At 38.0% G+C, this 14,329-nt stretch overlaps 2 protein-coding genes across 3 annotated transcripts; one reads left to right on the top strand and one right to left on the bottom strand.

Moving 5' to 3' along the window:
- Positions 1-5,107: 5,107 nt before the first annotated feature.
- trim13 (tripartite motif containing 13) lies at positions 5,108-9,513 on the bottom strand. 2 transcript variants are annotated; one of them, XM_051710238.1, is made up of 2 exons: positions 9,403-9,513; positions 5,108-6,660 (listed from the first exon to the last, which is right to left on the bottom strand). In XM_051710238.1, exons 1-2 carry the CDS (start codon positions 9,478-9,480, stop codon positions 5,443-5,445), a joined length of 1,296 nt encoding a protein of 431 aa, XP_051566198.1. In that variant the 5' UTR covers positions 9,481-9,513; the 3' UTR covers positions 5,108-5,442. The 2 variants fall into 2 exon arrangements, with proteins under 2 accessions (XP_051566198.1, XP_051566199.1); XM_051710239.1 differs by lacking the exon at positions 9,403-9,513 and adding an exon at positions 7,578-8,041.
- LOC127447970 (SPRY domain-containing protein 7-like) lies at positions 8,057-14,328 on the top strand. The gene is made up of 5 exons (XM_051710240.1): positions 8,057-9,064; positions 9,465-9,581; positions 11,736-11,902; positions 12,031-12,133; positions 12,866-14,328. Exons 1-5 carry the CDS (start codon positions 8,959-8,961, stop codon positions 12,961-12,963), a joined length of 591 nt encoding a protein of 196 aa, XP_051566200.1. The 5' UTR covers positions 8,057-8,958; the 3' UTR covers positions 12,964-14,328.
- The last annotated feature ends 1 nt before the right edge of the window (position 14,329 follows it).

Raw genomic sequence — 14,329 nt, 5'->3', positions numbered from 1 at the left:
TCTCTCGTCGACTCCCACATGGTAAACACTTAACATTAAAGATTTTTAACATTAAAAAATTGATACAAATAGGACAACAGATTCCTTATATGTTTTGGTCTAGTGGAGGTATATACTGATGTTGGATTCGATACCACTTTGGAAATCTGGTGGCAGGTTGATTCCGATGTTGAAGATGATTAGTAGGCTGGATGTTTTCAGTGCTGAATCAGACATCATCTTGGAGGTTAGACTAAATCCAGTTTGGTCTAGAAGACAATTGTGCTTGTTGCATGTTTCCTTGATGTTGCATTTTGATGAGTAGCAACAGGCCAGGTCTTGGTATAATATAGGGTGCTGAGAATTGTTTCTGCCATGAGCTCCATCAAGCCTGGTCTATAGAAATTATGGATAAAGGATAATGTAAGCGCATGGGTAATGTAAAATCAAAAATTCTGAAAATGTTTAACTTTTGAGTCCTCTCCTGTGTCCTGTCCCAAAAAAAATATTAATTATAAACAAGGCAAAACAACAGTGTGTTTAAAGTGCAAAGCAAGATGTTTAAAATTTGGTGATTCAGTTTGGTCCAGAACTTGGTACTTGGTGCAGCATGAAGTTTCATGGCATAATACTTACATTTCATACATGCACTGACATGATTAGTGAGCTCGTAATTCTGCAAAATATAATCACTTCATTGTACATTTAATTACCATGACCTCCACACAAATGTACAAACTACACATATTATAGTTTGTAGGCAAACATAGTGGTAATCACAGTAAGTATTTTACTTCAAACTGGCAGCTTCACATCCAGCTACTGTCTGTCTCACTCAAGCATCCTACTCTCTTCTGTGTTTCAGAAGGAGTCCTGGAAAACCTCAAGCCCTGCAGAGGGAAAGAAAGATGGAAAGAGAGAGGAGAGAAGAGTCACTCGCTCTGATTCTGGCAGTGCTTGGTCATGTTGCTGAAGGTGTGAGTGTTTGTGATTAAGAGCAAGAGAGAGAAAGGGACCCTCTCTAGGTGGTGGTGTAGCAGCACAGAATGGTTTGTGGTGATACAGAGATGCAGGCCGTGATGTGCTGCAGCATCAGTTCCTAGGACCTACACAGCAGGAAAGAGAGTGTGTATGTGTGAACGCGTATGCATGTGTTGTCTTGCTTTAGCAGCATGTAAATATTGGAGTTACTCCTTGGCCAATGCCTCCAATATTGCTCGTGCTGCTGAAGCAAGAAGTCACCAAGCAGCATGTGCACATCGTCTTTTTTTTTTAACAGCTACCAGGGCCTAGCCAGTACTGGTAGTGGCTGACTCACTGTTACTGGAATACCTTCATGGACTGAATCATCAATCCAACATACAGAAGTCAGGACAACGCTCAGCTTCACTGGAGCAATCTGAATGCTCTAAGGTAAAGATAGACACAGTGATTAGTTTTCATTGGAAAAAGTGAAGGTGACAGTTTCAGTAGATTTTTGTTTAATCAGTTGACAGTTTTCATTTTCTCTGTTTATGCCAAATTTTTTTTTTTTTTTTAACTGTTTGCTGTCCTCAATATGTAAATGTATACTGTATCATTTTTTTCTTTTTCAGTTTTAATTTTCAGATCTGTTTTACATTAGATATTCTTCTGAAATCAGTAAGATTTTACTAAATATGCTGTTGAAAATAATTTTTCTGTCAATGCAAAGAAATAATCGAATGGAATAATAAAAGAAAGGGGGAAAAACTGTGACTTGTGGCATACTCATTTTTAACTTCTTTATCATTCCAAGGAATTTTTTTTACAATTTTATTTTTTATAAAAGCAATTTTTAACGGTTGTTAAATCCGGTTGTTGTAATGGACTGCATATAAATATTAGTCTTACTCACAGGGAGATTCCTCCAATTGTATATAAAAAAGAAAAGTCTCCGTACTGCACGTGTATCATATTTATTAAATATTAATATTAGCCTCCATGTATTTTAAAGCGCTAATAACCCAGAATTTCTGTTGAGGCCAATTTATTTGTCAGTCATTCCGGTAGTTGTACTAATAGACGGTTTAGTGTCATTTCGTGTCAACAGAAAAAAGTAGTTGCGTAAGTATTTGTCCGTAGATTATATATAATGGCCTACTAATACAAAATAATTTTCAGAACAATGACATTTAGTTTAATCCTAGCTTTTTGAGTCGGAATGAAAAAAAAAAAAGGAGAAAGGGACCGTATCACGCAATGCAAAGCTCTGATATCATCGAAATACTTGCCGTTATTTTTATTAAATACGCATCACCTTTGCTATAGAAGTAAATCGACAGCACGTGACCACGATTTGAATGAAACTTGCATTTTGATTAATGCTTATCATGTATTAGCCTGCTGGAACATAAAATGATTGTTTTCCTCCGAGGTCAAAATATGTAACTTTGGCTCTGATCTGAATATACTTTTATAAGGCCCCTTTTGAGCATTTGTGGTTTCTATGTCTGAATGATGCGTCTGTCACATCTTGTATCCTTGGCAATAAAGAAATGACGTTATGTTTGTGTTTAATTTGCCATTAGCTAAACCGTTGTTGCCCTTAACTCGTAACACGACCACTTTTGACACACGTCGAATTCATCTCTGATGCTTCATTTTAGTCATATGATAGCCTACTTTTCGATATTAATTAAAGATGGTCATAATGTGACAATGTAGGAACAGTGGGCTACACAGTATCATAGAGCTGTCTTAAATGATGCATTTATGGCGAAACACCAATTTTAAAGATTTAGTGGTAAAGTTTGTCAGGATAAAATCAAATTAAGTGTGAATTCTAATGGAATAAATGTATGTTATTGACGTGATTTAAGCAAATAGATGATTTGATATGAACAGCTTGTGGCAGACGCATTTCTAATGGATGCGTTTTATTAGGCTTAATTTGAAATAGACAACCACATTTTCATTATTTCATTTGCCGCCCTCACCTTTTTTATTGTGGGATGATGCTCTCTAGAAATCCCTGTTAGTGTGTGGCTGAAAGTAAAAATGGAGGCTATAGGCTATTTCAATTCTGATGTCTTTTAAACGGGTTAAACCCTCCGCCACGGTCACAAATGAGTGGACAGTAATTTGTCTTTATTTAATTAATTGTGATTAGACTGATTTTGCATTAGGCTACTTCATGTTACTGGTCAATGTGTTTGGGTGAAACTCCAAAGGAAAAAAAGGCCGACTGTATATTGAAGCGCGCGTGAGTCGGGACAACTTAGAGTTGGATCAAATAGATTTTACTTTAATAATCTTCCAGCACTCAAAATTGAGTTCATACATCTGGTGACTGTCATGCTCTCTTAATAGCCTGCTATAGAAAAAATATGTTTCAAGTCCGGACGGCCCCTTTCTATCTCAAATGCAGGGAAATTTATTTGAATAAAGGTTAACATTTGTTATGGAAAAATATTTTATATCTATTTCTTTCCCAAAACATCAGAATTTGAAGCTATAGAGTTTTGTAACATTTACAACTATAACCTAAGTGCTGATGCTTCCATTTATATCATGCAAAGTTGTATGCGCGACATGACAGTGCATGGGGCATAAAATAGAATATTAAAAAATAATAAAATGAAGAAGAAAAAAAGAAATCCAAATGGAACTTTTTAAATATAGTGACAATATAAACTCTAATATCAATTCTTGCATTGCTTTACCCTAATTAAAACGGATTTTCCTCTTCAGTGTCTGCAAGAAAGAAACAGAACAATCCATGTTCACCTTTTGTTGTTTTGTTATAGGGCACAAAAATAGCCTTTTATGTTTTATTAAATAAGTTGTTGTTTTTGACGTATGCAATGTTATTTATTTTAACAAAAAAAGTAAAAAATAATTGAGCATAATTCTAGTCGCAAATGTGCAGATATATGTATGTATAGATAGATATTAACATTTCTCTAGTGGCATATATTATAAACAGATTTTCAACTTTTTAAGAAACAGGAGAAAACAGTGGATTTAAGTTCCAACTGTGTATAGCCTTTTCAATGCATCGTCAGTTCCTCTGAAGAGATGAAACGTAACAATGCAAAACCAAAACATTAAAGACAATTTGAATCACAGTCATTAAAACAGAAAAAAATGGACATGTGTTTGTCACTGCCTTTTTATTCCCCCTTAAAATAACATATATGTTATTTGTATAAAATTGATATATTTTAGATTGAAAACGGTCTCATTATTACAAAGAGACAATATTAAATTAGTTTATAGAAAATCGAAGAAGAAAGATTACATAACACATTGGCGCCATTTCAGAGTGAGCTTCCTATTTTTCGGCTGTAGCCTATATCTGCAGGCTTCAGAGTGCTATATAACCTACAGTAGGCTATATATTAATACATTCGGGTATTCAGTTTACTTGAAGTTATGTAAGATTTATTTTTGTAAAGTAGGTTAAAGTAGGCAATTTCACTTTTCATCTCTCTATTCGCCTGGCAACAGTCGGCTAAATATATGTACAGTGACGTGCGCAGGGATGCAGCGATGAGGTCATAACAGACCAGAGACATTCGAGAATCTCTTTAGGATTACAATATTTAAATGGTGGGGGGAAACGGGAATTCCTATTTTTTTCTCTGCTCTTAAATCAGTCAACACTTCGTTTCGGTCTTGCAGCTTTCGTGTGTCTCTTAGGTGAAATGGTAAAAGTTAAAAAGGGGTTGATGAGGTTTGAATAATTTGCAAAACTAATAAATTGCATATAATGTAACTACTCTACCCAATCCATTCCATAAACCAATTTAGTTATACTAAGACATGCTTCAAGACTTTACGTCTCAGGGTCAAGAGGCTATTACAATATTTGACTGTGATTAGTTAGAAACAGCAGGATTAAAATTCGTTTAAAAAAAAAAAAACAATTACAAAAGGAAATAGGCTTACCATGATGAGAGTCTGAAATTCGGTCTTTAACTTTTAACATTAAGTCCCCTGATAACCCACACAGAGTGCATAAAAGATGACAATGCATAATCGAAATAAGTGTTCCTCGTCTCTTAAACATAGAAGTCTGTTCTTTTAGAAAACTTTGCTGGTGTTTCCAAAACTGCAGGTACAATAAGGATCATTTCATGAACAGTGAAAATTACTCGAGAGGTACTGCAGTGAAAAAGGCATTTTATTAACTTAAGGATATGGAGATGTTAGCCAATAACTCAACCACGATCCATCCACACTTGTTTTTCCATTTACTGAAATCAACAGACAACACCAGTGTAATTTAATGGCACACACATCACACGTCTGAGGCACGTTTCTGCACACAAATGCTGACTGTACACTCTATGAAATGGCAATTATTGTCACAAATTCAACAACATGAATAGAAACAAAAACTAACATTTCCCAAAGGTACAAATCTGCGGCATATTCTTGGTTGACACCGTAGTAGCCTATTTTAAAAAAAAAGTACCTAATGGATGGAGTTCTATAGAATCAGCTGATGAAATCTGATGTCGTGTTTATCATTTCCAAGATGCAGTTCCGGCACAGCTCGGTTAAAAGTGTGCAGACTGCTGCCGCTTCTTTCCAGCAGAACCCGAGCCAGCGCAGAATTTCTCCTGGACCTGGCAGAGAAAGGCCACCGAGTGTCATCAGCTGCTCGTGGAAGCTCAGGGAAAGACAGTCCGAAGGCAGAAAGTTCAGCGCAGGGAGACACGCACATACAACCAGAAGAACTCTCCACATCATACGGGAGAAGCGCGGCGCAGCGGGGGGCTGTGGAGCCAGGTAAGCGCTGCTCTCGTAGGGGGCGCACAGTTTGTCCACCTCTCCAAGACGGAACCGGTCCCATTCCTTCACATCGAAGCTCTGCAAGCCAAGCAGACCCACGTCCATGTCTGTCCGCGACGGCAGAGGCGTTCCCCGAAGGACGTGCAGGTTTTCTCTGAAGTCCTGCATCTGTTGCAGGAAGGTGAGCGGATCGGAGAGAGAACGAAAGGATTCGGCGATGTTGAGTGCGCGCCGCTGCTCCTCCAGCGCCGAGCGCAATCGGTTGATCTCGGGGTCAAAGGTCTGCATTACCGCGAGCTTCAGAGTCTCAAAATCAGAGAGGATTTCGCTCCGTTTGTGCTCCAGGGCGCGCAGGAGTTTGTCAAAGTACTCGGAAACTCGATCCGCGTCCCGTGAGACACTCTCCAGGGCTTTCTTCTTCGCTCCCTCCAACGACTCCAAGCACGAATGCACCTCCGCACCCCTCCAGCCTTCCACGACTCGAAACAACTCCTCAAACGCAGCCTTCTCGCGTTCGTACGCCTCTTCCAGCGCGCAAAACTTGTGTCCTTTATGAACACCTGTCGTGGCGCAAAAGCCACAGATGAGTTTCAGATCCGTGGCGCAGAAAATGTTGAGCGGTTGTCCACTGTGTGCTCGACAGAGAGACATCTTTGGCAGCACTCGAATCCTGTTGTACTTCTCCACGATGCCACGCAGGGAGTAATTGACTTGCAAGCTCGCGATGCCGTTGTGCACGGTCTCCTTTCGACAGGTCGGACATTTGAACGGTTGTCTCCATGCAGGGCTCCGGTTCCCGTCCAGGATGCCCTCGAGACACTTTTTGCAGAAGCTGTGTGAGCACGGCAGAACGCGTGGGTCCTCGAAGAGACAACAGCATATCGGGCATGTGAGGTCCTCCTCCAAGAGCTCCATCGTATCCTAAAGTGGGGGAAAAAATCATCATGAAAGCTTGTCGGATACATGACAGATCAATACAACTCCCATCACATGCCAAGCTTCTGCATCCTCTGCATTACGCGCACGTATATGCTATTTAAGTATTTTTGTATCCCCAAAAAATAGGCTTTTGCTCATGTTTCAGGGCGAGAATGTCACGAATCTACATTAGATAATAAAACCGAACTGCATGAAAAAAAAAAAAAAAAAACTAAAAAAAACTCGCAAGCCAAACTGTTTTTCAAGAATCAATGTAATCTGCATTTAACGATTCTGTGGAGAGGCACAACACGATTAAGCCCTCTGCAACTAAATATAGTAGTTCAGATTGCCTGATGATGAAGACTCCTGAGTGCAGTAATATTTCATTTTTAATTGCCCGCGTAAGAGCTCTCGTGCAGGAATATCCAAGGACCTTTTCAACAAACTTCAAGCTAATGATTTATTAAAGAAAGAAAGAAAGAAACGCGCCATCGAGTTATCAAAAACGTTTGAGTTCCCCTGTATGCCTCGGTCCGGTTGTCAAGGTAATGTAACGGTTGTGGCAGATTTTGCAGGCGGAAAGCATCAGCAATTGGACCAGAAACGCACTAGCTGCTTGGGCAGTGTGCAACGCAATCGAGGCTCTTGTTGCTGTGCAGACTTCGCCCTTTCCACATGGTAAATTTTAACTAGTTCAGGTAAAGTCACCAAGTCTAAGCATTTAAAAGAAATACACTCAAGACAGATTTTTATCTATGCAAACAGTCGTATATTTCAGTGCCGAAATCAGCATATGGTCCGCGTGGCAAGGTGCATTTGCACATTCGGATCGTTGGATCCACGTTTTGGCCAGTGCCAAAGAAATGCAGAGGATCCCATCATCCTTGGATGGGGTTGCTGAGGGGGAGAAATCTTACAGATCAGCGTTTCTCTACACAGATTACGTCAATAGTAGCGTTACCCACATGCCCAGTTCAACGGTTAAATGAATAACTATTTCATATTATTGATCACTAGACATGGGTACATGTCCTGCTGACAGACACAGACATCCTGAAAGCACGTATTCTTTAACTAGCAACTATAAACACAGATCAGTATGTTTTCTTCCACAACGATGATCCTTCATCACGCCACTTCGGGCGCATATGCCCGTGCCATGTGTCGGGTCTTGACGCATCGATAACCAATCGCTACTGAGTCACGTGTCAAAATATTTTGACCTCGATTTTTCTTCCCCTGTTTCCATGCCATCAGGAAGAGAGAGGCGTCCGCTTCGCTCATTGGACCAATCAGGGATGAAAGCGCATGCAGTGACGTAATTGGCCAGTAGAGGCAACCATGAGCGATCCGAGGGGTGGGGGGGCACACACATATATAAAGGTACAAAAATAAAACAATTACCCAAAACTAGATCAATATCACGGAATGTTCTCTTTTCTGTGAAGATCACAAAAAAAGTCGCAATACAAACATTTTAGAATTAAGTTTGAATTGATTTGGGTCACTTCACTTTATAATCATATAAATAACGTTTAAAGGTATTATCTAACTCTTTATTAGGCAGAATGGCAGTTAAAGCATGAGACTGATGAAACTCATCAGATGTCGATTCTATTGGTCAGATACAGTAAGGGCCTAAATAAGGATTCTCGTATGTCGAAGTATTTTACATTTTAATTCAGTCTACTCTTCCCTATCCCTACATAAATCTTGCTCCTTGTCCTTGCTTTTTTTTTTTTTCTATTTACTATTATGTTTATCAAAGTAGTTTTGTCTTAAGGTTTTGTAATGTTCCCTGTTTTATTATGTAAATGTGCAATAATAATAATAATAATAAACCTGTTCACTGTGTATTTTCAATTCATTGCCTATTAAATTATCTCAGAGTCATTATTCTGGTGTAAAATATTGTCCAGACTTCAAACCCACAGAAACGCATTAACACATGGTACCTGTAACTTTTCTCAGCGCTGATAAATATAGACCAATCACAGTAGTTTGTGATTGCCGGATAAGGATTTTTTAAAACATAATTTTATGGCGATTGCAGTATTTCATGTTCAAAACACTGAGATTGATATATTGAAATAAAAAATATTGCGTAGTGTATGTACGCTTTCAAAAAGACACAAAAAACGTCCCATGGAGGATTAGACCAAAGCCCAAGAGCTTTGATTAGACTTTCTGAGCCGGTGAGCGCCCCCTTGAGGCGTCTCATGGGAAACAGTTACTGACACCTAATGATTTTCCCTGGGATCCGTTTGCAACTGCACTTCCGGTGATCTCAGTTCTAGGATGGCTGCAATGTTTACGTGTTGTATGGGCTGCTGTGGGCATGGTGGTCCGGGTCATGCTCCCCTCAAAGAAATGCCCACCGTACAGCTAGACACGCATCAAATGGGTAAGAGCCATTCAGACCCATTTTTACTTTAAACGAAAAGACATGCAAAGCTAGTTGATGACGCGATATCCCAAAGACCAACGGATAGAGCACAAACTAACTTAATAAATAATTACATTTGCAATGGTTCGTAATAATCTAAAATCAATCGTGCCCAGTATTTCTTATTACTTTAAACTCTTGTTCGCCAAGCCATCGGATGCTTGTTGTTAGTGTAGAGCTGACAGATCCAATTCGATCCTATGCAATTTTAGTGAATCCAGGGAGAGTTTCATTCCAGCCTCAATAAAGGCCATTATTCAGCAGATATTACTGATAGCATTTTGTGAAATACATACCTTCTGGATGTGCTGTGGCGCTGTGATCATGAGAGTTAGCTTTTTTCTTTTGGTTTTTCCAGGGACGGATGTGGTCATAGTGAAAAGTGGGAGGCGGATCTGTGGAACTGGAGCTTGCCTCGCCACCGCCCCTCTACACCAGAACAAGAGCTACTTTGAGTTCAAAATCCAGTCCGCGGGTGAGTGCCTTTGAAGTTGAAATGATGCATGTTAATAACTGTCTGTCTGTCTATCTATCCAGTTTACAATATAGATGTTGCTTCCACAATCCACATATACAGCTCTGGAAAAAATAAATAGACCACTGCAAAATTATCAGTTTCTCTGGATTTACTATTTATAGATATGTGTTTGAGTAAAATGAACATTTTTGTTTTATTCTATAAAGTACTGACAACATTTCTCCAAGAGTCCAAATAAAAATATTGTAATTTAGGGCATTTATTTGCAGAAAATGTCAACTGGTCAAAATAACAAAAAGATGCAGTGTTTTCAGACCTACAACAATGCAAAGAAAACAAGTTAATATCCATTTTTACAATACAATACTAATGTGTTAACTTCGGAAGAGTTCAGAAATCAATATTTGGTGGAATAACACTGATTTTCAATCACAGCTTTCATGCGTCTTGGCATGCTCTCTACCAGTCTTTCACATTGCTGTTGGGTGACTTTATGCCACTCCTGGCGCAAATATTCAAGCAGCTCGGCTTTGTTTGATGGCTTGTGACCATCCATCTTCCTCTTGATCATATTCCAAGTTCCAAGTTCTTTCAATTCCTGGAAGAAAACTTGCTTCTTTTTGCTCTGACAATGTTCCCCAACTCTGAGGATTGTTTTTTCCAGCAGGACAATGCCCCATGCCACACAAGGTGTGGATGGAGGACCACCGGATCAAGACCCTGTCATGGCCAGCCCAATCTCCAGACCTGAACCCCACTGAAAACCTCTGGAATGTGATCAAGAGGAAGATGGATGGCCACAAGCCATCAAACAAAACCGAGCTGCTTGAATTTTTGTTCATTTTACTCAAACACATGCCTATAAATAGTAAATCCAGAGAAACTGATAATTTTGCAGTGGTCTATTAATTTTTTTCCAGAGCTGTATAGTAACTGATTTGCTCAGCATGTCGACATCATATTATATTCCTTTGTTTTCATGGACTGATGAAGTAAAAACATTTAGTTACTGATGATGGAAGACACATGTTATGCCATTTGTAATGACTTGGGTCATTGTAATGTATTTTACCATAATGTAATCTAATGTCATTTTTCATCAACACTAAAGATGGGTTTAGTTTCACTGAAAACCATAATTAGTTGACTTTACTCAATTGATTGAGTAAATTCATTCCCTCAATTGAACTGAATAATGGCATCTCCAAAACTTGTGTAATTAAGTTCACTTAACCTGGTGATCATTTAGAATGAACTTAACTATTTAAGTTAAGGTAACTTGATGCCAGTAGGCTTAACTCAGATTTGCTATTTAAATGTTGTTGTTTCTACTTAAGAATTTTAATTGAATGGACTCAAATTTAAGTCATATAATACACATCTTTATTTTACTTTTTAAGATTATTAGATTATTACTGATTCTAGGTCAATCATTAAATAAACTTAATTTCCCACTGAAACGCATATATACCTGTGCTTGTTGCACAAGCAGGACTGAGCCAGAGTTAACAGGGTCTAACTTGACTAAAGGGACACAGATCACCGAATGGGTGACATCACACGAAACAACTATTTGCAACAAAACAACATAAATAATACTACAAAAGAGTTTAAACCTATATGAATTCATATGAACAACTATTTAAATGCCCCCATGAGTTCCCTTTGACCAAGGAAACATAATTAAATAATTCAAGCACAAAGCATTGTGGGTATCTGTTCCCCAAAGCCTTAATTTTCTACTCAGTCAATTGAGTTATTAACACTTAAAATGTTAAGTCTATGAATTAAAAAAAAAAAAAAGTTAAAGGAAAATAGATATTTGAGTCATGAGCCCAAAACTCGACATTTTAAGTAATGTTTAATTAAGACAATTTGATTTTTCCAGTAATGACAACATTAGGGTGTACAGTGCATTAGTCTTTTTTTATATCTCAATTCACAACTGTCTGTGTACTGTGGATATGTACACTACAAGTCACACTTGACAATTTGTGTTTCTCATGAATTAAAAATCCTTTTGATCAGTGGCTTATGCTTAAATGCTTTGAAAAGTGGTTAATAATAAAGAGTGATTAGGTAAGTCCAAACTTTTGACTGGCAGTTTACAGTGTAATGTCTCCTAAAGCTGTGTGGGTGTTTGTGATGCAGGCATATGGGGGATTGGTGTGGCTACTCAGAAGGTGAATCTAAACCAGGTGCCACTGGGTCGAGACAGTCACAGCTTGGTGCTAAGACATGATGGCTCCATATACCACAACAATGAAGAGAAGAACCGATTACCTGCAAACAGCCTGCCTCAGGAGGGGGATGTAGTGGTACGTTATTTTTTTCTGTTTGTGTGTTGGTTACATTTGAGGGCAAGATTGGGAGCCATCAATACCAATACTGTACAATATACTGTAGCTATTTTATACTGTAATACATATTGCATCTCTTTTTTCAGGGCCTGACATATGACCATGTGGAACTGAACCTGTACTTGAATGGAAAGAACATGCACTGTCCAGCCTCAGGTATTCGAGGGACAGTGTTCCCAGTAGTTTATGGTGAGTCAGTCACAGTTACAGTATATCATTCATATCCATCTTTTTCCTGAACGTAGAAGTGTTCCACAATTTATAACGGATGCCTTTTTTCGTTTTCCGGTCTCCAGTTCTGTGGATAATGTGATGTTTAGCATATTACATTTGTAAAAATAAAATAAAGAAGCATTTTACTCAAGTGCTTTAGAGAGTTGCAATGACCGTTTTTTGACAGTGCCTCACTCATCAGTGTTTAAAAGGTGGGTGGATGATGCGAAGCTATGAACTGAGGTAAGAGGTTTTAAATCATGAACTACTTCGAGTTGTAACGTATGACAGCCAACAATCGCACAATTTTAACCCTGAACTAATTTATACTCCAGCTAACACTTAAAATGGTTGTTCTCCATCTGGAATGCTCATATTGGTAGTTTCTAATGGAGACCGGATAATCGTATATGATGACCATTATTGTGCCGTCTAGTGGTTAGTCAGATAAACTGTGGATAATACAATCACTTAGATATTTTTTTTATTTAATATTAAAACTTACAGAGACTTTTATTGGCTTACTTCAGATGGTTGTTTTGGACTGGGGAGTACGTTTTCCATTCTGAAAATTACAATATGTTGACAGTACATCAGAGTCTCTAATTTTTAAAACATCAAGGAAACTGACTTTTCATGATGAGGATGCCATTTATATGTTTGTTGATCATGCAAAGCTCTTGATCTCTTTTCTCGACTCTCTTTCAGTGGATGACAGTGCCATCGTAGACTGCCAGTTCAGTGATTTCTACCATACTCCTCCTGAAGGCTTTGAAAAGATTCTGTTTGAACAGCAGATCTTTTGAATATTCAGCTGCAGTATGTCTCTTTCAATGTTGCTTCTGCCTTTGCTGTTACTAATGCTGCTCTTGTCTATAGATGACAAACCAGGCTTTGTGTGTGTGTGTGTGTGTGTGTGTGTGTGTGTGTGTGAACGCACAAGTGTAAGAGAGAATCTCTAACCCAGATAACACTTCACATACGCACAGAAGACACTTACTGATATCAGTTTTCTGTAATGGGTGATAAAGATGTGTATTGATAAACTGTGCTTATCTTTTTATTTAATGTCTGTGTACAGTGATCAGCAGTTGATCTGGGTTGTGTTATTTTGTAAATATTTATTTGACTGGAATTATTATCAATTTATACTTGAGTATATATTTATACTCACGTATCAACTCTCTTGAATGAAAGACTTGTATTTGCACAAACCAAACCTCTTGTTAAAATGTATGTATTGATTTTGGTTGCATTTGTTACTGTCATTGCCCTTTACCTGAACTAGACATGTTTCATCACTTCCTGTTGATAAAGTGTTACCTACAACAGCAGTTTACTGTATTTTTCAATGTGTATTTTTATCCCTACCTTTGTGATCTTGTCTTGCACATAATAACTAAGTGACTTAAGCTGAACAGGCTACAGTTTTAAATGTCCACCAAGACATGTTTCAGACATGGATAAATGAACTGATTTGGGTATTATTTCACACTACAGATTAGACCTTGTTGGTCCATTCTTTCTTATGGAATTCCTTGTATACTTTTTTGTAGTTCTGTTCATTAAACATGATCAATCTTGATGTGTTTCTACATGTAGAAATTTGAACAAGTACGACTTGGGCCCTTATCTTACAAAAACCCTTCATCTGAGTTAAACTACGAACAAGTTAGTCATGATCTACATTTTGCATTGACATTTTATTGTTTCAGATGTTTTGCTTCGAAGTAGTTTGACCATCAGATGTAACCCTGCTATTCTATAACTATTGTCTTATAAAAATGTCCATGCATACCCAAAGGCAATGTGCTTTTGAGAAAACATGCGCTGAAAAAAGGGTGTATTCTACAAGACTTGTCTTTTTTTGTCCCCCACAAAGCTTGAATTCTCTCTGTACACTGTCTTAAAGAACATTCCACAACTACTGTATTTAATAAAATTTAAGCATTCTGTAAATGCATCAAAGACCTGTGTCATAGTTTGTGTTATGTGTCATGTTGATAAAAAAAAAAAAGTGTTCTTATTTATTTATTTTAATTGAAGTTTTTATTGATTTTTATAAGGTTTGGGTACAGGCGTGCAAATACAAGACACATACTGCATACCCCTGTACTTACCTTTGTGGCTCATCTTTATATATATATATATATATATAATTTTTTTTTAAAC

The sequence above is a fragment of the Myxocyprinus asiaticus genome, chromosome 11 (assembly GCF_019703515.2).
Source record: "Myxocyprinus asiaticus isolate MX2 ecotype Aquarium Trade chromosome 11, UBuf_Myxa_2, whole genome shotgun sequence".
Classification (NCBI taxonomy): Eukaryota; Metazoa; Chordata; class Actinopteri; order Cypriniformes; family Catostomidae; genus Myxocyprinus; species Myxocyprinus asiaticus.
This window is presented reverse-complemented; position numbering and strand designations above follow the sequence as displayed.